Genomic DNA, 22,679 nt, shown 5'->3' with positions numbered 1-22,679 from the left:
TCTTTCCAGTTTGTCTGTGCCACCCTATCTTGTATACTATTGTTAGATTCATCTTTCTCAAGTGACACCTGTGATTGGTCATTCTCCTAGACACCAAATAAACAAATAAAAAAACACAATACACAAAACCAAACTTTTAGAAAAATGTTTATCTATTTTTGAGAGAGAACACAAGCAGAGGGGCAGAGAGAGGGAAACACAGAATCTGAAGTCAGTTCTGTTGAGAAGGAGGCATTTGTACAGAGTTAAAATGTAACTTGACAAATAGTTTCAAAAGTAATAACACACACACACACACACACACACACACACACACTACTATAGTAACATAGATAAAGGAGACTTTATTCCACCAGTGGGGAGGAGGGAAGAATAGTTGGGAAATTTAGTGGATTTAAACTGAATCTTGAAAAATGGGTAGGAGTTAAATCAAATGAGAGAAGACCATTCCAAGAGGAAATGACATGTTCAAATCCCTGGGTACATGAAACTACACTACACAAGCAATTCTATATAAATAGATGTGAACTTTTATGGAGGTTGGGAGAGGTTAAGGGAAGATAGCACTGTAAGGATATGTTGAAGCCACATTATTTCAGGCTTTGTTTTGTTATGATGCCTTATTTTATATATTTTCCAGTTTATAAAGCAATTTATAAATTCATGTCAATTTTTATAATTCATAATACTCCTTTTTTAGTAGGCAGAAATTTTAGTTGTTTAATACTCTAGTTTTTACTTAAATAAAAAAAAACACATTAGATTTTATTTTGCCTTTTTTTCTTTTTTTTTTTAATTTTTTTTACTGTTTATTTATTTTTGAGACAGAGAGAGACAGAGCATGAATGGGGGAGGGTCAGAGAGAGGGAGACACAGAATCTGAAACAGGCTCCAGGCTCTGAGCTGTCAGCACAGAGCCTGACGCGGGGCTCGAACTCACAGACCGCGAGATCATGACCTGAGCCGAAGTCGGCCGCCCAACCGACGGAGCCACCCAGGCGCCCCTTATTTTGCCTTCTTAATGAGCATTTAAGAGAAGAGAGACTTAGGAATGGGGATAGTATATCAGTTATCCAATTCTGATTTTAAAACTGCCAACAACTATGACTTGTGGAACTAATATAGTGTCTCCATTTCTACTCCAGCCCCCTAAAAATTCTGTTTCATATATTTGATCATGTAGTGTAGCAGCCTTTTCTGCTATCAGAGATGTCTATTAGTGCTCTATACCTTTATTAGAAAACAGCAAGTTAAATTCTATTTTATAAAAATAAGGTATTAATTGAAATTGTTTTTGGTATTCTTTTTTTCTATAAGCCTGATTATTTTGTTAACAATAGCCCCTTCTATTTTCTCAATAATAAATATTGCCAAGCATTCTTTAAAGGCTAGTTTGAATTTTTAGCAGACATTTTAATACAATAATTTGTAAATATTTTTTTAAAAATCTGATTGTAGGATGTCTTTTAAAATGGTGTGACATCCAACTGATATAGAGCATCTTATTTATAATGTGGGCCAAGCACCATGCTGTAAACCAGTTACTATCATGATGATCAGATTGAAAATGAAATTGCATTTCTGTCAATTACTGGGTTGGCAACTGTTCAATATATCTTAGCAGCAAGATGAAGAGCGACGTCGGCAGCTGAGAGAGAGAGCTCGTCAGCTAATAGCAGAAGCTCGATCTGGAGTGAAGATGTCAGAACTTCCCAGCTATGGTGAAATGGCTGCAGAAAAGTTGAAAGAAAGGTCAAAGGCATCTGGAGGTGAGTTAAAGAATCTTGTATCATATTCTACAGACAACCTAGAAATCTGCAGTGGACCTTTTGGGACTTTTTATTCTTACTTCAAAATGTTGCATCAAATACATAAAGTTTCTAACCTTTTGATATGTTGCAAAGAACCTATAGGAAGCTTAGTAAATCAGATGATAACTCTTCCTGTTTTCCAAATCAACTTTTTGGCTTAATTTTTACTTTCTTAGAAGTACTTTCTTAAAATATGATTTGGGAAAAAACTCATCTAGACTTTGGTTTATGATTCCCCATTACTATCCTCATTAATTATAGTTAGGAGTGAGTAAAATGCAATCAGGTCCTCAACACCTAGGTCACAAGACTTGTTAGTGGTGAGCTTTGGCATGAAAGAGTTTTGCTTTGAATTAGATCTTTAGAAAGTAGCTTTAACAATGATCTGGCCTTATAGCCTGACATGGAAGAATTTTGAGTAAGTCCCATATCCATTTCTTCTTAGTTTCCTTATTCTAAGAAGGTCTTCTTCAGTATCCGCAGAAATTATTCTAAGCTTGATGTTGGGACAAGGATTACGTATATAATTAAAGGCAATTTTGGTTTTGCCTCTTAATGCTCACCTTGGACATCTTTAACTTGGAACTTTTTGCATTTTTGTTTAAGAGGAGTATATTCAAGAGGCTTGTGGGTTTTTGTCTTTTTTTTTTTTTTTTTTCCAAAGGTGTATAACCTATTTATCTACCAAAACATGCCAGGTACTTGTCCTTAGTTAATCTTAGAATGCTAGGATCACTCTGAAGAGTAGGCAAGTGTGGACTTGAATAAGACCTTAGAGAACTGTAGCAGAGGTAAGCTATTTCTAGGTTGATGATAAGTTTCTTCTAAGTAAACTGAAATTTACTGCTGTTATTTCTAGTCGATTCCTTATATTAAAAACTTAGTGTTGTAGAGAATGCCAGCTAATGCCTGTAGTATATAGCTTTATGTCTCATAAATCTGAAAGCTGCTTCCCTAAACAGCTGTGTGTCTGTTCCTCTGGTCTTGTCAGAATGTTTTTATCTTCTTAAAGCCTTCATCTTACTTTTCAACTCCCATCACTCAGAATTTTTAATGCAATTTCTACCCTCTCTTACTACAGTTTTATAGTAACATCAGCAACTACTCATGGCTACACACTTATATAATACTATCATAATTTGCTTTTATAACTATTAATAACAAGATGTTTCTTTGGTATCAGAAAAATTCCAGGTATTCTAAGTAAGTTGTAAAAATCTTTGCCTCCTTGTATCTTGGAATACAGAAAAAAATTTATATTCTTAACCCTTCAGATAAAGTGTTCTAAAACTACTAATGCTCCCTTCCTGTGGCATTATAAACCCATAGGAGAACAGTAATAATAGGATAGAGAGGTATCCAGTGTCTCTCTTATTTTTTTCTCAGTGGTGAGCAAATAATAACACTATTTTAAATAAGCTGTAAACTCTGGGAAGGCTAAGAATTAAAAGTTTTAATTATTAATTATTACTATTTGTAGATAGTTTGGTTAATATTAAAATGAAGCCTCAGGGTTCAGGCAGATGTCACTGGAGAACAACAAAGGCGTCATCATAGACCATGAGTGGAGCTCACTCTCAAGTCTTCTCCAGCACTGGTGCTGACTGTCTCTCAATGCTCTCTTGTCCATGTAGTACCCTCCTGATCTGTTCTTTTGATGAGCTCTACCAACTTTATCCCTTCTCATTTTTTCTTTCTCCTCCTAGTCTAAGGTGGCACTTAATCTACTGTTTAGAAGACTCAAGCACACTGATAATTCATTTTTTCTTTCTTGTATCTATTTTTATATCTTTTACATCTATTTTATTTTTATGGATAAACTCTTTGCCCCCATAAATCAGGTATTTGCCTTCTAATAGTCAAAGTCAAGCTTTTCTGCATCTGTGGAGAGTCATAGGAAGGGTCATCTGTGTAATTCGTCTTAACACTAACATCCAATTCCAGTTGAGGCTAAGCCAGGACTAGACTAGATGGAGAGACTTCCATCAGTGTGACAACCCAAAGAATGCATATCTTCCCTACTTGGTAACTAGGGAATGTGAAGACCTGATTTTGGCATCATTTAACAGTCAACAGTCAACAAAGTAAATAAAAGACAAGTGAGGATTGGACCTGCAGAATCCAGGATTAGATTCATTCTAGCAAAGAAGTGTAGACTAGAACAGGGAAAGCCAGGTGAAATGAAGATGGGATGGGATTCACCAGATACCTTATGAAGACTTGTCGAAGCTAGACTGTGTTCCCTAAGAACCAGAGTGATCAGGATCCGTTTCACCTGTGGGATACACTGTATTTTGGATATTGAAGGCAGCCACATATGAGATGGTAGGCTCTTAATCAGAGCTAAGGTTGACCTACTACAAGTGGAACAGGGCTATTGCCTGATGGATATCGGTCTGTCTTCATAGCAGACTAGGTCTGCTCAGAAGCTGTTGAGGCTGGGAGTAGGGGAAGAGACCTTTAGGACAAGGCAGAGGGTAAAATTCCTGCCTGAAATTCAACCATTATACATACGCATTAATCTAGTGAGCCATGATAGTCACTGTGCTAGGCCAGGATTTAGCAAACTTCCTGAAAAAGGCTAGAGTAGAGGGGCGCCTGGGTGGCTCAGTTGGTTAAGCGTCCAACTTCGGCTCAGGTCATGATCTCACAGTTTGTGAGTTCAAGCCTTGCATCAGGCTCTGTGCTGATAGCTCAAAACCTGGAGCCTGCTTCAGATTCTGTCTCTGTCTTTCTCTGCCCCTCCCCCACTCACACTGTGTCTCTCTCTCTCTTTCTCTCTCTCTCTCTCTCTCTCTCTCAAAAATAAATAAAATGTTTAAAAAGGGGGGAAAAAAAGCTAGAGTAGATATTTTAGGCTTTGAAGGCCATATGGTCTCTATTTAAACTATTCACTTCTGCCCTTGTTACCTGAAAGTAGCCTTGAACATTATGTAAATTAATGGATGTGCTAGTTATTTACCCCAAAACTATAGTGGGCTAGATTTTGCCCCCATGCTATAGTTTGCTGACCTTTGCATAGCAAATTAGAAATTCACTTGGATTCACAAGAGTCTAATTCCTAAGGGAAAATGACCTTATGAGGTTGATAAGTCAGGGGGAAAATTAACAAATTAGTATCTACTCTTCCACTGTCTAGTGGGAATCATCAGGTCTGAATAAGGAATAGTGTGAAAGGGGAGAGAAATTAGTAGGGACCAGCCTAGATGGAGGATGAGGATGGGAAGATTTTGGAAGCAGTGATCCAGAGGAACAACGGAGGGAGTGGTCAAGAGTTGAAATAATAATGTGGAAGCATAGCCTGGGGAATGTGTTAAACACGATTGTTACTCAGACTCAATGCTTGCTTGAAACACTTGCTTTTTTCTTTTCTCAAGCAGCAGGTTTTCTCAACCTGCCTTAGTGAAGAAAGGAAACTTAATAAGTTTGAAGTGAGGCGTATTCAGCTTCATGGTGTCCACAGAAAATATACACAAAGCATTTTAAGCCAGGTATATAGCCATATATTCAGGCAACCCACTTGCATCCTCTTGCAATCAGAAATAGCCTAATTCTTGTGAAATAACAGAATCATATCTGTCCAAGGAGCTATAGCTTTTACTTGTCTTCCTTTTGACTTAATTTTAGGGCATATGAGAGAATCAGGTGATATTGTGCACACTACATGTTTTTTTCAATTTCTGCATCATTCTGTAGTTGTAGACCTGTAATTTTAAAATCCTGGTTCTAGGGGACGCCTGGGTGGCTCAGTCAGTTAAGTGTCGGACTTTGGCCCAGGTCATGATCTCACAGCTTGTGAGTCTGAGCCCCGCATCGGGCTCTGTACTGACAGCTCAGAGCCTGGAGCCTGCTTCGGATTCTGTGTCTCCCTCTCTCTCTGCCCCTCCCTCACTCACACTCTGTCTCTCTGTCAAAAATAAACATTAATATCCACTTAAAAAGAAATCCTGGTTCTATGTAGAAAACTTGTGGGTTCATTTTATTATATTGATCTTTACTTGACAAGGTGCAGGTATTTAGGGACAAAGTTTGGTACTTTCATTTTTAGCTGTATAGTGTTGTGGTTGGAGAGTATGGCCTGAATTTCTGCTTTGGGAATTAATAAGTTTTTATTTTGACAAATTAAATGTTAACTTTTTATTAATGGTCCACTGACACTTGGAAAAAGGTATCCATCCTGTTTTAAGATTATATTATGTCATATCTTTATTATATGTTATATGGTATATTAAATATATATATTTTATTCATTGTACATATGTGTTTATTCTATAGCTTATCACTTTGGTTTGAGTTAGGGTAGTGTCATTTAACTTTTACACTGACGTTGTTGCCTCTCTTTGATTTATATAAAGTAGTGTTACTTTGTTTTTGCATTTCAAGTGTATAAAGGAAATTTTTTTTTTAATTTTGTCCATGAATCTGTTTGTATTCTGTCTTATCTTCATTTCAGTTATGGCAAATAGATTTATCTAAATTTGCTAAACCAAAATGAAATATTGTAGGTCTTCAATAATTTTTATATTCAGCTTCTGTTAATAATTATGTTCGCATTGCGTTTTCTGTCTTATGTTTGATTTTATTATCAAACATTGATATTTGTTTGATAATTGTTATATTATAAATAACTACATATAATATATATTATGAATAACAAATATTGTTACCTATAATAACAAGTTATTAATTTTATAGGGGACTTCAGTGAGAATTAAAAAATCATGATACAAGTGAGAAAATTTTTTCTGAACATATTTTCTGAAGTTTTTTCTAAATGTGTTTTTATGATCACTTCAGCTTCTTTTTGTGAAAGTGTGGATATTCTTTTTTTACCATCACCAGATACCCTGTTTTTCCATTTAATTTATTTATAAATGATAAGTGTTGTAAGACTAGCCTTATTGCTGTGCTCTGAATCATATCACTGGGATTCCCATTTTGCTTATAGTGCTGCTCAGTGTTATCCAATCTCCTTTTACCTTTTCCTACATACATTATATGTGCCATATTTATAAACCAACTTCTGTTGGGTCTCTAATTTACTTTCTGCCATCCTCACCCGCTCGGTTTTCAGTGATTAGCCATAAAGATGGAAGGATGGATGGATGGATGGATGGATAGATAGATAGATAGATGTCATACACATAATATGTAATATCTTTCACAAACACACATGCACTTTGTTTCTGCTAGAATGCATTTAGACTATTACCACAGGTGTGAAGAAATGTGTTGTAACAGTAACTGTTGAAAAGAATTCAAGGGATTGGGCTAAAACTGAAATCAGGGAATTAAAAGTAGAAATCCATTCTTAAGAAGACTTGAGCTGCGTAGATCAGTTTTTTACTCTTGCTTTCTCAAATAGTAATCCTTTTATCTAAGGTTAACAATACATATATAAACACTCAGCATTGTTCATGAGTGGTAGTATAAATAGAGTTCACTTAGCTGGAAATAAAATGAATGGCACCTATTTAACATGACACTGGAACCCAGTATACATGGATAATGAAGGGAAATACAATTTTCTGCATATCCCTGGAAACTGAAAGTACCCATATCTGACCACATTTCCAGACTTAGCATTTCTTTTCATAGCAATGCCATCCTTTTAGTCACTCAGACTGGAGGGTCAATTTTGATGTCTGCTTCACCCTTCTCCTTCTCAGTATTTCTCCCCAACCACCCAGTATCCCATCAGTAGTTTTCAAATTGCATTATACCCACTTCCAATTCTTGTATACTAGGTTGGGCTCTCTGTGCTGCTTGCCTGGAGGTTATAACAGTCTCTGACCTTGATTTCCTTTCAGTTCTCCAGTCTGACATCTAGGTCAGCAATCTCACTCACATCAAGGATGATGTCACATACATTGTACACTTCTGTGGGCAATCCTGAGACCACTTTTTCTTTCACATAGGAAGGCATATCAGACTGTAAGCAAGAGTGATATTTTAGGAATAAAAGTAAAGCCATTGTAATTTATAAAAGTCATAAACTTCATTGCTTATATTACTATTAATTATTTTATACATATTTCACAACTGATTACAATAAGACACTTCAATAGAAAATTACTTTATAGACTACTCTTAAAGAGTTCAGTGCTGATCATGCTAGAACACCAGTATCTCTCCATTCTTAACAAGTAAAATTTAAACTTCCCATTCTGCCCTTCAAGGCTCTCTGCAGTTTTACCTTTCAAGTCTTACCTCACATTATTTTCCTTTAAAATGCTTTGGAGGTGCCTAGGTGGTTCAGTCTGTAAGTGTCTGACTTCAGCTCAGGTCATGATCTCACAGTTCATGAGTTCAAGCTCCACATTGGGCTCTGTGCTGACAGCTCACAGCCTGGAGCCTGCTTCAGATTCTGTGTCTCCCTCTCTCTGCCCCTACCCCGCTCAGGCTCTGTCTGTCTCTCTCTCTCTCTCTCTCCCCCAAAAATAAATAAACGTTAAAAAAATTTTTTTTAATTTTAAATGCTTCAAAGGTTAATGCTTCTGAAGAACAATTCCTGGTACTGTTGGCAAAGAGAAATCTTTTCATTTTTTGAATTTGCTCTGTAACTTATTTTTATCCCATAACACTTACCTGTTGTATATGGTTTTGTAATCACTTGAACGTGTATCTTTAAGGTGGAATAAGGTAAACTCGGTATCTCCTCAACATCTAGCAGTGTTTTGTAAATTGTAGATACAATATGTAGTAGAAGTTTCTGGAATAGATAAATGAATGAATGTTGAATTTTGTGCTTTCACTCTAGATTAATTATGGTCAGTAATAATTAGTAGAGGCTAGTTGGCAGCAACACTCTAAAAACTACTGATAGTGAACTATCTCTGACAGAGTAATACAAGAAAGTCTTATAAACACTTTTTTAGTCCTCAGGAAATACTTGTTCATTCGCGTTTACTGCAAAATTACTTAGAGAAGAATTTTTAAGGATAATGAAGATGCTAACATTTATGAAATTAGTTGTGCTAATAAGCACAACTGATTAGAAAATATCTCTCAACTGATTGTACTTAAATAATGTAGCCAAGTATAATGCCTTGGCAATTTGAAAGCATTTAGCAATGTTTTTCCCTAGGGGAATTTATTAATCTTTTTTTTTCTTTGTTGTGTTCTTATAAATGACATACATAGTATGTGGGATGTCTTCAATAAAAGTAAACTATTGTTATTAATATTAATGATCATAATAAGTATTCACTTGGGAAGGCCCAAAATCAAACACAAAGGTATACAGGGAAAAGGACAAATATTGAAGGATGAAACCAAAAGTATAGAATTTTGGAATTTCTCACTTGAAATGATGCTGGAATACCTCATTATTGATAAAAGTTGCCCAATAAAAGATTAATGGTAGAGTAGTAGGGATATTCTTTAACTTTCAGGGCTAGACAGGTATTTCTCCAAAAGGTACACTGCCTGTCAGTAACAGAATTTAAAGCTAAACCTCTTACATGCAAATCAAATTATTGCTGTGCTTTTTCAAATGCATAAAATTCAAAATTACTTAACCCAGTTTTATCACTTGGATTTAGAAAGGAAAAAAGTATATAAAAAAAAAACTTTAATGTAAAAAAAAAAAAAAAACCTCAACTACTTGTGACCCAAAACGTTTTACTAAGTGTATAAAAACTAGCGTGACTTCCTCATTTCCGTGTATTTAATTTTCAATACTAACTTTTTTCAGCTTTCAGTCTCCCAAGATGTACTGTTCTAATTGTTTCTGAACTTTCTTTTGCATAAGGTACGGTCTGTTCCAGTCTCAATCATGTCTCTTAATTTATCCATAATGATTTCATGATAATATTCATTAATAGTGGAAAAGCACTCAAGGCTTCATACAAATGATATAAATATAGCTACAAGTTTATGTAGAAGGATTTGTTTCTTTATACATTTATATCTCATAACTGCTAAAAAGGTGAAATCTAGAAATATTATTTGATGACTTTATTAGTAAACCAACTTTATTTTTGTATGTCTGTTGTTAGAGATTACTTACACATTACATTTTAAAATATAGGGACTTGATGAGCTCAGTGATTCAGAGACCGCATGTGACAAATTGTCAAAACCTTTGTAACTTCTTTGATGTGACAATTCATCTTTGACATATGAATGTAAAATACAAATGTTAATCCAGTAGTGAAAAGTGACTTAAAACTGATTTCTTGCTGATCTGTGTCAGACTATATTTGAATAACTGTCATTAAAATACTGGGTTTTCTACTTTAGTGTTTTGGATGAATGATATAAAATAGAATAATATACTAACATTATTGCTACATGTTCCTACAGATGAAAATGATAATATTGAGATAGATACTAACGAGGAGATTCCTGAAGGCTTTGTTGTAGGAGGTGGAGATGAACTTACTAACTTAGAAAATGACCTTGATACTCCCGGTAATTTCAAATTATAAATATTTTGCATCCTGCTGCATGGCACACTTTATAATTATATTTTTATTATTACTTCATCAATAATGACAATAAATTCTTTCTGTAGCTTTATTACATCCTATGCCCTCACAAATCATTTAGCTAAGTCCACTTTCCATCAATTTTATGTTATTTTGTTTTAGATTTAGTGTTAAAATCAGCAATACAATTGGAATAAATTATAGTTTGCATTCTCTTATTACTAAAGTTCATTTTTATATTTTATGTTATATGAGACAACTTATAGGCATTCAAACATTGGTTCCCATCTCAGCATAAATATTTTGATGTGATGTTGTAAGGTATAGATGTAGTATCTATGGAATACTTCAAATGTAAACCTCAACCATGGATCAGATTTTCTGACTTGGTTTAGAATTGATAGTCTTACTTGTAATATTATTTTGCAAATTTTGTGCTTACTTTAAATATTTACATAGTACTAATAAATTAATTTACACTCTTTAATAACTAATTACAATAAGACACTTTGAAAACTGCTTATACAGACTGCTATTAATCTCATATCTTATGTCAGTAAATATTATACCAATAATCACTGAGTTGGTGTTTAAAATATAAAATACTCTTGCTTTAAAAGTTGAGTGTGCTAGATGCATTACCTTTATAAGTCAGCGTCAGATAGTAATCAAAAGCTTTGTATACCTGAGAGGTTCCATAAATGCTTGTTGAATTGAATTCTTCTAGCAGTAAAAAGTGTTTGGCAATCTCTCTAGACTTAAAAGTGAGGAAGTGAGGTCCCTAATATTTATCTTTTCCTGTAAAAATCTAAAGGGAGTGAAAACAGGTATTCTTTTTCCTAACCCTGGCATGTTCCTGCAATGCTAACCCGTTTTATTTCTTCTTCTGTTTGAAACCTGGTGTTATTTCTCCAAAATATAATCAGCTAAGGACTTCCTGACTTTAGGGAGCACCCAAGAAAACCCATGCCCTTTCTCAGTCACTCCTTCATGGCCTAGTGTTAAGCTACACTTTTACTAAATGGAAATCAGTATATTTATAATTGTGCAAATCCAGGAAGACGCTGATATTTAAGGAAAAAATTTAAATGTTTAACCCAAAATTAGGACTACCTTTTATTTCTTTCTATTTAAAATATTGTAGATTTCTTTTTTCTTTTTTCTTTTTTCTTTTTGGAAAAGATTGTTGTTGCTTACCCACCCCCTTACCACAACCACCACTGAAGGCTTTATCAGAAACCAGTAACACTACTGCTGAGGGCATTTATAGGTATAGAATTAAAGCCTCAAGATTCAGTTTATGGAAGTATAAAATCATTGACAGTAAATGATACATATTTTCTGATTTTGCAGTAGAGTATGAAGATAGGAAAAATTAGTCATTTCTTAGGTAAGGTGGGGGGAATTTTCTCATTTTAGTTACAGCAACTTGGTGGGCTACTTTAATGGTTGGTTAATATTAGGGCTAAGGGCACCTGGCTGGCTTAGTTGGTAGAGCATGTGACTCTAGATCTCAGGGTCATGAGTTAGATCCCCACGTTAGACACAGAGATTACTTAAAAAAATAATAAAACAAATTTTAAAAAAAAATGAAAGTGACACTTCCAATACTTCCATTCACATTAAAAATATATATATTAGGGTCAACCAGCTTGACTCTTGTCCTTTTTAAAAACTCCTACTTCATGTATGTCAAACAAAACACCTCTCAGTCTTTTTGGTTTTGGAGTTAAGTAAAACATTGTTTACAACTCTCAGGCATGCCAGTAAGTGTTGGCCTGTACATAGGACAGACTTTCCAATCCACACTATAGTTTAGTTCATGGCAATAAGAAATAGGAGTGCAAATTGGAATCTGGAAGCACGTAGCATGTTTTATGATTTTTAGCCTTTCTTTATTTTCCCCAAAATTCTTTTTTTAATATGTATATAAAAGTCATAATGTTTTAATAATAAATTGTTTAATCTTTATCTTGATTTGACCATAGTTCATCAGATATTGTTTAAAAGAGAAGCCTGGCAATATAAACTGACCAATTTGCATGAAAGTAATGATAATAGAATTTATTAAGAGTCTTATAATTAGAAAACTTATTAATCTTTATGAAAAATATCATTCACCAAATGGTTGGCATGTCTTTTAACAATCATTTTATTAAACAGTTCCTTTGAGTGAATTTGTTTAAATATAATTATTTGTTTCCATTTGTTTCTGAATTATTTTATTATTAAAGATTAGTGTACTTGCTAAAATTAATTTGAAATTATTTATTTTAAAAGTTGTAGCTATGTTTTATTTATTTTAAATTTCTATCCATAATTATTATATTCCAAAATATGATTGTTGTGTTTCTGCCCTCTAATTCTAAGGTATTTGTTAAACATATGCCCTATTTCAATGCTGGGTATAAATGTACACACTTAAACATTGATTCCAACAATGTATACATGACTGAGTCATGTTGAGAACTTGTTTTAATATGGTATTATGTATATAAATTTAATATACTAGAAGAATTGAAAATGAAATAATGTAACGAGAGTAAATTGTATTGCCCCTTTTACATATCTACTTTGTAGATAGTTTGTTTTATGATGTATAACCTATGCAGTTACTTATATAAATGTATACATCGAATGCAGGCTTAGGTTTTCAGGTAAACGTAGCTACTGTTAACTATATGATGCAACTGAATGGTCTTAAGGTATATTGACTATATTCTTTAAGGGGACTGATTTGGGGAGAAAAATATATATGATTATATATACATGTATATGTGTGTGTGTGTGTGTGTGTATACATGTATATGAAGAATATGCTAAGAGATTATATCTTAGTTGTTCCCACTACAAAAAAGAAATGATAATTATATGATGTGATAGAAGAGTTAACTAATGCTACAGTGGTAATTATATTGCATTATATAAATGTATCAAATCACATTGTACACATTAAACTTATACAATGTTACATATCTATTGTATCTCAATTAAAAAAATGTATAGTTAACATACCTAAAGACTACTCATTTATACTATAGTTATATAGTATGTATTACAGTTTATATATATATGAAGAGTTGTGCATTTGTCAGGTCTGATAGGTTCCTTCACAAATCTAATGTCTTTTTTAAAAATATAGTAATATTTTTGTGATGTCTCCTAAATTGATAGCCTACATATCTCAATGCATCTCAGTTATTCATAGTATTTGTGTATTTAACAGAACAAAACACTAAGTTGGTGGACTTGAAGCTAAAGAAGCTCCTAGAGGCTCAGCCACAGGTGGCAAATTCACTTTCCAGTGCTTCACAGAAAGCTATAACTGAGAGCTCAGAGCAAGACATTAAGGTAAATTGTTTAAAAATTTGTCTCTGTGTGCATTCTAGCTTCCACTGGCACCTTATAAACCTAAAATCAATTTCTTACAAGTTCTTCACATTAAGATTAAGATAGACATTTTTTATTGAATAGCAAATCAATTAAGTAGCAATATGGTAATCACTGCTTTCCAGAGAAACTACTACTTTAATTTGTTGTGTTCATGAGTGTAGAAACTGTTTTCAACTTCTATATGTATATATATTTGCTAGGAAGAATATTGCTAAGAGAATTCCAGCATTTTTTCTATTACCCTCAACCTCTGACCTGTTTAGATGAATTAGAATTAATGTTAATTAATAACTGAAGATGGTATGATACTTGCAAGTGTTGTGTGCCAATATGAATCTTAACTTGTATAAGTAATATTTTAGCCAAATGCCACATGAAGATTATTATTATTTAGGCTATTTATACTATCCTCAACAAGCCATCCTTCTTTTCCTCTCATGGCATAATTAATATTTCTGTAGCTTTAGGGCACTTCTAGTCCTGTATAACTTTTCACCCACCTGCGGACTATGGGGACTGCCCTGCTGACTGAAAGGATTTCCTTCCTCTGACACACAGATGCTTTGAAGTCCCAAAACAATGACTTTCATTGCTTTTCCCTTATACTGTTGGTTTCTATAAATTGGTGATGAAAGTGTGTGGCAGCACCAGAGGACTTTTGGTCTCTATCTTTGAACAAAAGGAAGCCTGGATCAGGTCTGATTTCTTGCGTTCAATTTAGCTTTCTGCAGTGGATTTAATGCAGAATGATGCTGGCCTAAGAATAATACAATGGATTGAAAAGGCTAACTGAATTAGTGGGTTTAGAGGAATACATTTGTAAAGTGGCAGAAGTCCCTAGTCATAAAAACGTTTCTTAAGATGGGATTTGCTGGCTAATCGCACTGATATTTCAGCATGTTGCCAGGCCTCAAAAAATTTAGCCGTGTTTGTTTATTTTGGTAAAGACTTGAGTTTTAAACCATTGGGCAGTTATAATAATAGCTATAAGAATACACACTTTTCTTAAACAAATAAATAAAAGCCAAAATTGTTTTTATCCCAGCTACATAGCTAGCATAGTATGTACATGATACTAATAATAAAGATATTCTGTAACTTGAAAAAATAAAATGGGAGTATTTTCATTCTTAAGGTTTAATTGTCTCAATAGATGAAATTGTTTCGCTATCTAAAAATCTCTTATGTGGTAATTTTTTAAAGTTATTTCAACAAAAGGTGTGCTTTAAACAGCTTGTCTTTGTGTGGATCTTTTTAGTTAAGATTTTTTAAATAGTGCTTATAAAGAACATATAGAGTCCATCTGTTCTCTTGAAGCTTTCAGCATTGATTTGGGGTTTTATTTTTTTTAATAAAATGCAGTTTACACGTTTATAAATGAGGCATTCTGTGTTTGTGGAAAAGGATAAACTGTTACCTTCCCCTGAGGATTCTGTATCCCAGGCCTCCTTGAGGCTAGAGAATAGGCCATTGGAGGGCTCCCTCATTACTGATTGTCTCAATGCAGAGGAAGGGCAAAGTCTTGGTAGCTTTTGATAACCAGTTTCAGCATTCAGCAGGCTTAGCTATTAGTCATGCATCTTAGCCTTTCCCTATTTACTTTCAAAACACTTAATAAAAATAATAAAAGATTAGGTATAAAATGAAATATTTGTTTGGTACACAGCACCTCGGTATCTGCAGCTTCCACACACTGCAGTAGTTCAGTCTTCTGGGATATTTCTTGTTGATAGAACCATTTGAATTTGTTACCAGTATTAACATAGGAAGCTCTGGAAAAGATAATTGTAGTTTCCTTAGCTGTAAAGGGCTTACTTACAAATCTGGCTTTGGAAAGTTATAGCTGATGAAATGCAGTTCAGTGGGGTAGTATTATAATCCTACCTTTTAGCCTTCATCCAGCATTAGTGGTTTATCTCAATGGGCATAAAATTAGAAACTAGTTCTTCTTGTCATACAAGTCTGTGGGACTGTACAAACCGATGGGGCAGAATAGTGGGGGACCAGACAGAAGCACCATGACTTTTAAATTATACATATCATTGGGAGAAGACACAGGGCTTTACAGCATCTAATGAATCAAAGTTATCAAGAGTGATCCTCCATCTAAACTATGTCTCCCAAAGTTTTGGTTACAGGCAACAGCACTTGTAGTTGAACTACTTAGAGCTCTTTGAAATCCTTTTTCTTTCACAAAGTTTCTAATTTGGCATTATCTTAAATCAGTAAAAGTTGTTTTGCTAATATGTAATTTCATGTTTATACAATCAGGATGTCTTAACTACGTTTGTTTTACTTTTAGAATGGCACAGAAGATCTCCGGACTGAACGATTACAAAAAGCAACAGAACGATTTAGAAATCCTGTTGTTTTCAGCAAGGATTCTACAGTCAGAAAAACTCAACTTCAGTCTTTCAGTCAATATGTTGAGAATAGACCAGGTAGGAACACTTTTAAAAATGTTTCCCCATCTTATGATTTAATAGTATTTAGCTATATATGTGTGTATATATATATATATATATATATATATATATATAAAAGCTGATAGTGTAAATCCACATTTCAATACACAAATATCAAGCTTTATAATAATTTTACATGTCTTTCCCCCTTTTTTTTTAAGAGATGAAAAGGCAGAGATCAATACAGGAAGATACAAAGAAAGGAAATGAGGAGAAGACAGCGATAACTGAAACTCAGAGGAAGCCATCAGAAGATGAAGTGCTTAATGTATATTAATTTTTTGTGTGGTTTCATGATTGCTGATAATTCCAAACTGTATGTGGAAATAGTGCCTTTATTTGTTAAAATGAGATGTTAGGTTTTTTAAGATGTCAATCTCCAGTGCATTCAAAGCAGAGTGAGAGGGGTGCACTGTTGAATTAGTCTGCAGTGTGGTGATAATTGTCAGATAAAAAAAAATGAATTTTTCAGAGTTCCACAGCCCCAGCTTCCTTGAGACATTTCCATCAGGGCACTTCCCATAAAGAGATTCCAGTATTGATCTACCAGGAGGATTTTAATTATTACAATAGCAGATACCGCAGAGCTGCAGTTAGAGGGAAAAGTCACATGAGACCTGCTAGAATTTCTCAGCCAACCCATTTTGTTGGCTTGGGTTAATGGGTGTTCAACCTTTCCATTATCCAGATCAGCCGTGAATTACTAGCTGAATGATGTTTGCATTAATATAATATATATGGTAATTTCTTCACTTAATTAACGGGGAGGTTCAGCTCAGTAGGGGTATGGGCTGATCATGTGTAAAATTGATTTGTGAGGGAAATATTTGATAGACCGCAGGGAGAAAGCTGCTTTTGATGGACAGCTGCGGGACAGAAGCAGGAAGAACAAGTTTTAACTTGAATTTTTGTCTGGAAGCATAGCTCTCTAAGAGCGGTGCTACTTTTTTATTATCTGTAGTTTGTGTAAATATTGTCATTGTTTTTACTGTTAAAATGGTCTTTGCTGGATTTTTAAATCCTTATAAGTGCACTCAGAATTACAGACTACAAATTAGGGTCCTTAAAAACTTCTCATTTGTAAGTTGTACTAAGACAGGTTTTAGTACACAGAACAGCTCACTCATATATCGAGATGGAATATTTGGTATAAATTGTAAGTTGCAGAATACTTGAGTATACTGTATACTCACACTAAAGAAATCTGGTAATAAACTTTGTGACTGTTTTTAACTAAGCCAGTCTGTAAAAACAATGAAGTTTATATGTTGCTTATCATTTCTGCTTCCTTTTATCTTTCTTACTCATGTTGTCTTTACAGACTATGTTTGTTTTGCCCCTTTGTATGGGAATGAAAAAAGGAAAGTCCTTTTTGGAAATGCTCTGCTATACGGCAGATAGGTTATTCCAGATTTTAAAGTTACCATTTACATTTATTCTGTTATGATTTTGTTATATTTCATATTGAGATGGGAGAATATCCATTTTTATGGATCTTTAAAAAATACAGTAACTTATTTGATCACACTATACTGAAAAATTATCAGTTTTATGATTTCCTAAAATACATTTGATCTTTAAGTTTGTCAACCACCAAAATCAATTTAACAGTAAGCTGATATAGAGTTCACATGTGAATTTACCAGTTCCAAAGATAGATAAGTCATATGTATGGTTAGATGTGTTTATTGATCATGGTGATTCCAGAATATGCTCATTAATAACATAATTCTTGATTTTGTTTCTTGTTTAAGGAGGACCCAAAGATAATTCCTCATGACTTCTTAGAGATTAATATGCTTCTAGGTAGGGAAGGGATTTGATAGAAGAGATTGTTCATATTTGTTTCTCTGAATACATAATGTTATAAATTCTGATGCTAGTAATGGTGGTAGTGAAAGTAATCACTGAAGCATTTCTTCAGTATTCCTCAGCTACTTGGGAAACTTAGCTCTGGAAATGTCACAAGGTAAACAGGTATTACAAAGGGAGCCATAATTAATCTCTTTGTAACTCTACCACAAGTAATAACCCTACCCCCTAATGATTTAAATGAGTAATATGAAAATAAAAATTAAGACTCTACTGGTACTTTATAATAGAACTGCTACTTCAAATAAAACTTCTAAGGATAATTTTTTAAACATGGATGATTGTAAAAAGTAACATTTCAAATTGAAATCCAAATTTGGTTAGATGGGAGATTAACCAAATCAGTGCACTAGTTGCATTAGATCCTTGCAGCAAGGTTTGAAACCACCTGTCAAGTTAGAATTCGCAGCTACAATAATTAGTGATACATCAACAGAACGACATGTTAAAGTACAGCAGCCAGCTGGAGGGAAAACTGGAGATATTAGAAACTTCTTTTTTATAATTTTTAAGTAGCATTTTAAATAGTATATTTACTATGACAGCAAGAAATGTATCTCTTTAATTTTGTATTTTTGTAAGAATAAGTCTGTGTTTTTCAGGATAGATACTTTAAGAATCATTTCCTTAGTAAGGCTCCATTTTTGCATATTGCACATTTGAATGAAATGTGTCATTGGTGTTTGTTTTGACAGTCACCAAGAGGAAAATTGTCTTCTATCGTCGTCCATGCTTAAATAACTCTGACTTTAAGGAGAATTTTTTTCTCTGCATTAACTTTTTAAATATGGCAAATCCGGGTGTTAAATTATAAATATAATACTAAATAGCTGAGATTTTCTCTATTTGCAAAAGTTTTGCTATACATAGCATTTATGAAAATTTCTTGAATCACAGGGAGTTGCTTTTTCATACTAAGGGTGATACTAACGGTGTTATTTGGTTCTCTAGGTAAGTGCTTTACTAAGTGTTTGTAGAAAGGAAAAATGCACCTTACAAGTGATTTTTTTTTTCCTTCCTGTTTGTTCTCGTTAACAGAAAGGGTTCAAAGACACCAGTCAGTATGTTGTAGGAGAATTGGCAGCACTAGAGAATGAGCAAAAGCAAATTGACACCCGTGCCGCGCTGGTGGAGAAGCGCCTTCGCTATCTCATGGACACAGGTACGGTGCCCAATTACACTGTAAACAGTTTTGGCAAATTGAGCGTTCACAAACTCTTATAGAGTTTTGGAAGTGTGAATCTTTGAAGCCTGAATGTTCAGCAGAACTGCCTTGAAAATAAAAAGGCTGCGATTTGCAGCCACCTCTCTGGGCCCTGGTGATAAGAGTGCCTTCATGGGAAGTGATAACTCGCCCTGATACCGTGTGAGCCAGCACTATTGAACAGTGTGCTCATCCATGCAGAGTTGGAATACACATCTGTGCCTCATTGATATGCCACTGCTTAAAAAAAAAGTAAGATCTTCACTGTTCTACTGATTCATTGGGAAAAAAAAAAGATTTGGCCAGCTAAAGCCATGTACTGCATGAAACAGAGCACTATGCATAGGGGACGGCTCCATGGACTAGATCACTGAAATTTGAGAATACTATCTGGTTACTGATGCTCCACAGTTTTTTTTTTTTTTTTTTTTTCCAAGAGAACAGGTTTTTAAAAGTCTGTAATAGTTTGTGTCACAGTTGCATTTGAAAGGATTAAAGTATATGGGAAGGTTTATAAAAATGGGTTAGAGCAGCAAGTTAGCTCCTAACCAGAGGGTAGATTGCCATTTAATGCTGATTGCCAATAGTGATTGTATAGATCTAAGTGCAGAGTGAGCTACTGGGGAAAAAAAACAATGTATGTGAATATTTTAAAGGAATGTATGTATTTATTTAAAATGCTGCTCCTACAAGAAGCGTAAAAATGAGAAATAAATTCAGATTTTTATACCAAATTAAAAGTAAATTATATTAAGAAAAAAATGTCAAAACATAAAGTGGAACATTCATTCCTTTAATATAAGTAATTTTTTACTTTTATTAGCCGTGTTAAAGTAGACTAGTAAAATGATGGTAGTAGATTAGAATTGGAAAGCTTTCCTGAACTTTTTCGTCTCTATTTGCCAAAAATATATTTACAATTAAAAAACTCCTCCAAAAATAAGCATTTATATGGGACATTTGAAAATGCCTACATTAGTGAAATCAGAACATATTAGAACAGGAAGAGACCTTTGGCTTTATCTGGCCCAGTGGGTTTCAAACTGTGTTCTGTGGAGCCCTAAAGCTTCTTCAGAGGCATCTCGGGGCTGTCAGGACAATAAGAGAGCAGAAAGCAGACAGGCGTCTGGATTTCCTACCTTACTTCAAACAGAGCAGCTCTGAGTTTATTTATTCGAAATAGCAGACTTCTTGGAAGAGTTCATTTAAAGAAAAGGTTCTACTGCTTAAAATTTAAAACCAGAAAAAACAAAACAAACAAACAAAAAAAACACCTTGTCTTTTGAACACTATATTGCCCAACCTTCTCATTGTACAGAGGAGACAGAGTTACAGGGAAAGCTCAAGTCACATAGATCAGTAAGTGCCCGACCTTGGACTGGAATTCAGGTCACCAGAACCCTATCATACAGGATCCTTCCCATTATACTAGATTACCTAGAACATATTTATTGTTGCCTTAACAACTTATATGTATGCTCAGTCTTGTACATTCGTGTGAATTCAACAAGTATCCCATAAACTAATATATTGTTTCATATTTGCATTTTCCCTTCGGTTTCTAGGATTTTGAAAATATTAGTTATGTTAACTATATAAAAATGTAAATACTAGGTAGTATAATTTCTGTATACATTTTAAAATTATTACCTTTAAATATTTTGAAGAGACTAATTTTTTTAAACAAATTCTTTCAACACCTTTCCTCATTGTATTGGATAAATTAGATGTTACTATACAAGAAGCCTTGTGCCACTAGAAAAAAAAGCTACAAATTTGGTTTCCTTCCCTTTTTTCAAACTTGGAGCCTGATTTATTGAAGGTTCTAACCAAAACAGACTGAAATTCTCCTTCCCATCCCACATATTACCGCTGAAGCTTTGAAGTGGCCCCATTTCACCTATAGATCATTTATAATCTGAAAGATAGTCATGGACTGCAGATTGATTCTAGCATCCCTTTGGGGCTTTATATTGCTTGCTGCACAAGACAGAATCTGATCTAGACTGGGTTGGCTACTGCACATTCAGACTAAAATTGCCTTTGTTCCCCAGCTTGGTAAGCTCCAGCAATTACCCTGGACTATACTGAACCTCTTCCAGACCAAATAATTGTTTCTCAAGATTTGCCTAAAGCCTAGTTAGCATCTGAAGTAAGAGATAAGGTGTTAGAAAGAGAAAGTATATATTCATCCTTTTCATTTTTGGGGTTCCAATGCTCCCAACTTTCCATTTATTATAGCAATTAGTACTTTTTCCCTGACATATTAGTTTGCTATGCCGTTTCTGAATCTCAGCCTCAGAATTAAGCAGAGCAGATGGTATCATATTCCTTACATGATGAAACTGAGGCTCAGAGAGGGAAATGACTCATTTAAGAAGGCCTGAGTAGTAATGGCCGAGTTAAGGCTTAAACTGGACTTTTTGGGTTTTCTAGCTCTTAAGTCAGTCCTCTTTTCCCACCATATGTTCTTTACAGAACAAAACATACTTTATCTGCTACTTCAAGTTTTATATACTTCTAGATACTGAGCATATTTCTTTATTGATTTGAAGCTCACGTATCACAAAATTGACCATTTTAAAGCATACAATTCAGTAACATTTAATACATTCACAGTGTTATACAATCACTACAATTTCCAGAAGTTTTCATCACCCTAAACAGAAAGTCTGTGCTCATTCAACAATAATTTCCCATTTTCTCCTCTTGTAATCCCCCTGGAATCTCTAATCTGCATTCTGTCTCTAGAAATGTGCTTTATTCTAGATATTTCATATAAGTGGAATCAAATAGTAGTCGTCCTTTACTGTCTGGCTTCATTGAATTTACATAATGTTTTCAGGCTTCATGCATATTATAACATGTACCACTACTTCATTCCTTTTTGTGGTTGAATAATATTGCATTGTATGCATATAACCACATTTTGTTTATTCATTCATCCATTGATGGACATTTGGGTTGTTTCCATCTTCTGGCTACTGTGAACATTGTGTGCAGGCATTTCTTTGAATCCCTGTTTTTCAGTTCTTTGGGGTATATACCTAAGATTGGAATGCTGGGTCATATGTTAATTCTCTATTTAACTTTTTGAGGGAATCCACTCACTTTTAAATGGGTTGCAAAATTTATTTAGAAGATAATTTTGCAGAACTGAGAATACATTTTCCAAAACAAGCACTGTTATTAGCATCCTCCAGCCAGACAAACCCACAAAAACCTATTAATTTAAAATATCACTAGAGGGGCACCTAGGTGATTCAGTCGGTTAAGAGTCCATGATCTCATGGTTGGTGAGTTTGGGCCTCACATCAGACTCCATGCAGAGCCTGCTTGGGATTCTTTCTGTCCCTCTTTCTCTCTGCTCCTCCCCCCACCCTTTCTATCTCAAAATATAGAAATAAGCATTTTTTAAAAATGCTCTAAAAAATAAATAAAATACCACTAGAATAATGCTAATAGTTGCCCTAGGCCTGAGTCCTCAGTTCCCAGAACTTGA

The 22,679-nt window shown here is 34.2% G+C and overlaps 1 protein-coding gene across 11 annotated transcripts in view; it reads left to right on the top strand.

Moving 5' to 3' along the window:
- The window catches only part of EHBP1 (EH domain binding protein 1), a 375,689-nt gene that overhangs the window by 312,336 nt on the left and 40,674 nt on the right, over window positions 1–22,679 (top strand). For 7 of the 11 annotated variants that reach the window (XM_086701008.1, XM_086701007.1, XM_086701009.1 and 4 more), the window contains 6 exons: window positions 1,622–1,769; window positions 10,119–10,226; window positions 13,470–13,594; window positions 15,939–16,077; window positions 16,263–16,369; window positions 19,012–19,135. In XM_086701008.1, coding sequence (XP_086557134.1) covers window positions 1,622–1,769; window positions 10,119–10,226; window positions 13,470–13,594; window positions 15,939–16,077; window positions 16,263–16,369; window positions 19,012–19,135 — 751 coding nt within the window. The remainder of the gene's footprint in view (window positions 1–1,621; window positions 1,770–10,118; window positions 10,227–13,469; window positions 13,595–15,938; window positions 16,078–16,262; window positions 16,370–19,011; window positions 19,136–22,679) is intronic. The other 4 variants (XM_086701015.1, XM_086701014.1, XM_086701011.1 and 1 more) reach the window with 3 other exon arrangements.

Source organism: Puma concolor, chromosome A3, assembly GCF_028749965.1.
Source record: "Puma concolor isolate L17-30 chromosome A3, mPumCon1.1.hap2, whole genome shotgun sequence".
In the NCBI taxonomy this organism is placed as follows: Eukaryota; Metazoa; Chordata; class Mammalia; order Carnivora; family Felidae; genus Puma; species Puma concolor.
This window is presented reverse-complemented; position numbering and strand designations above follow the sequence as displayed.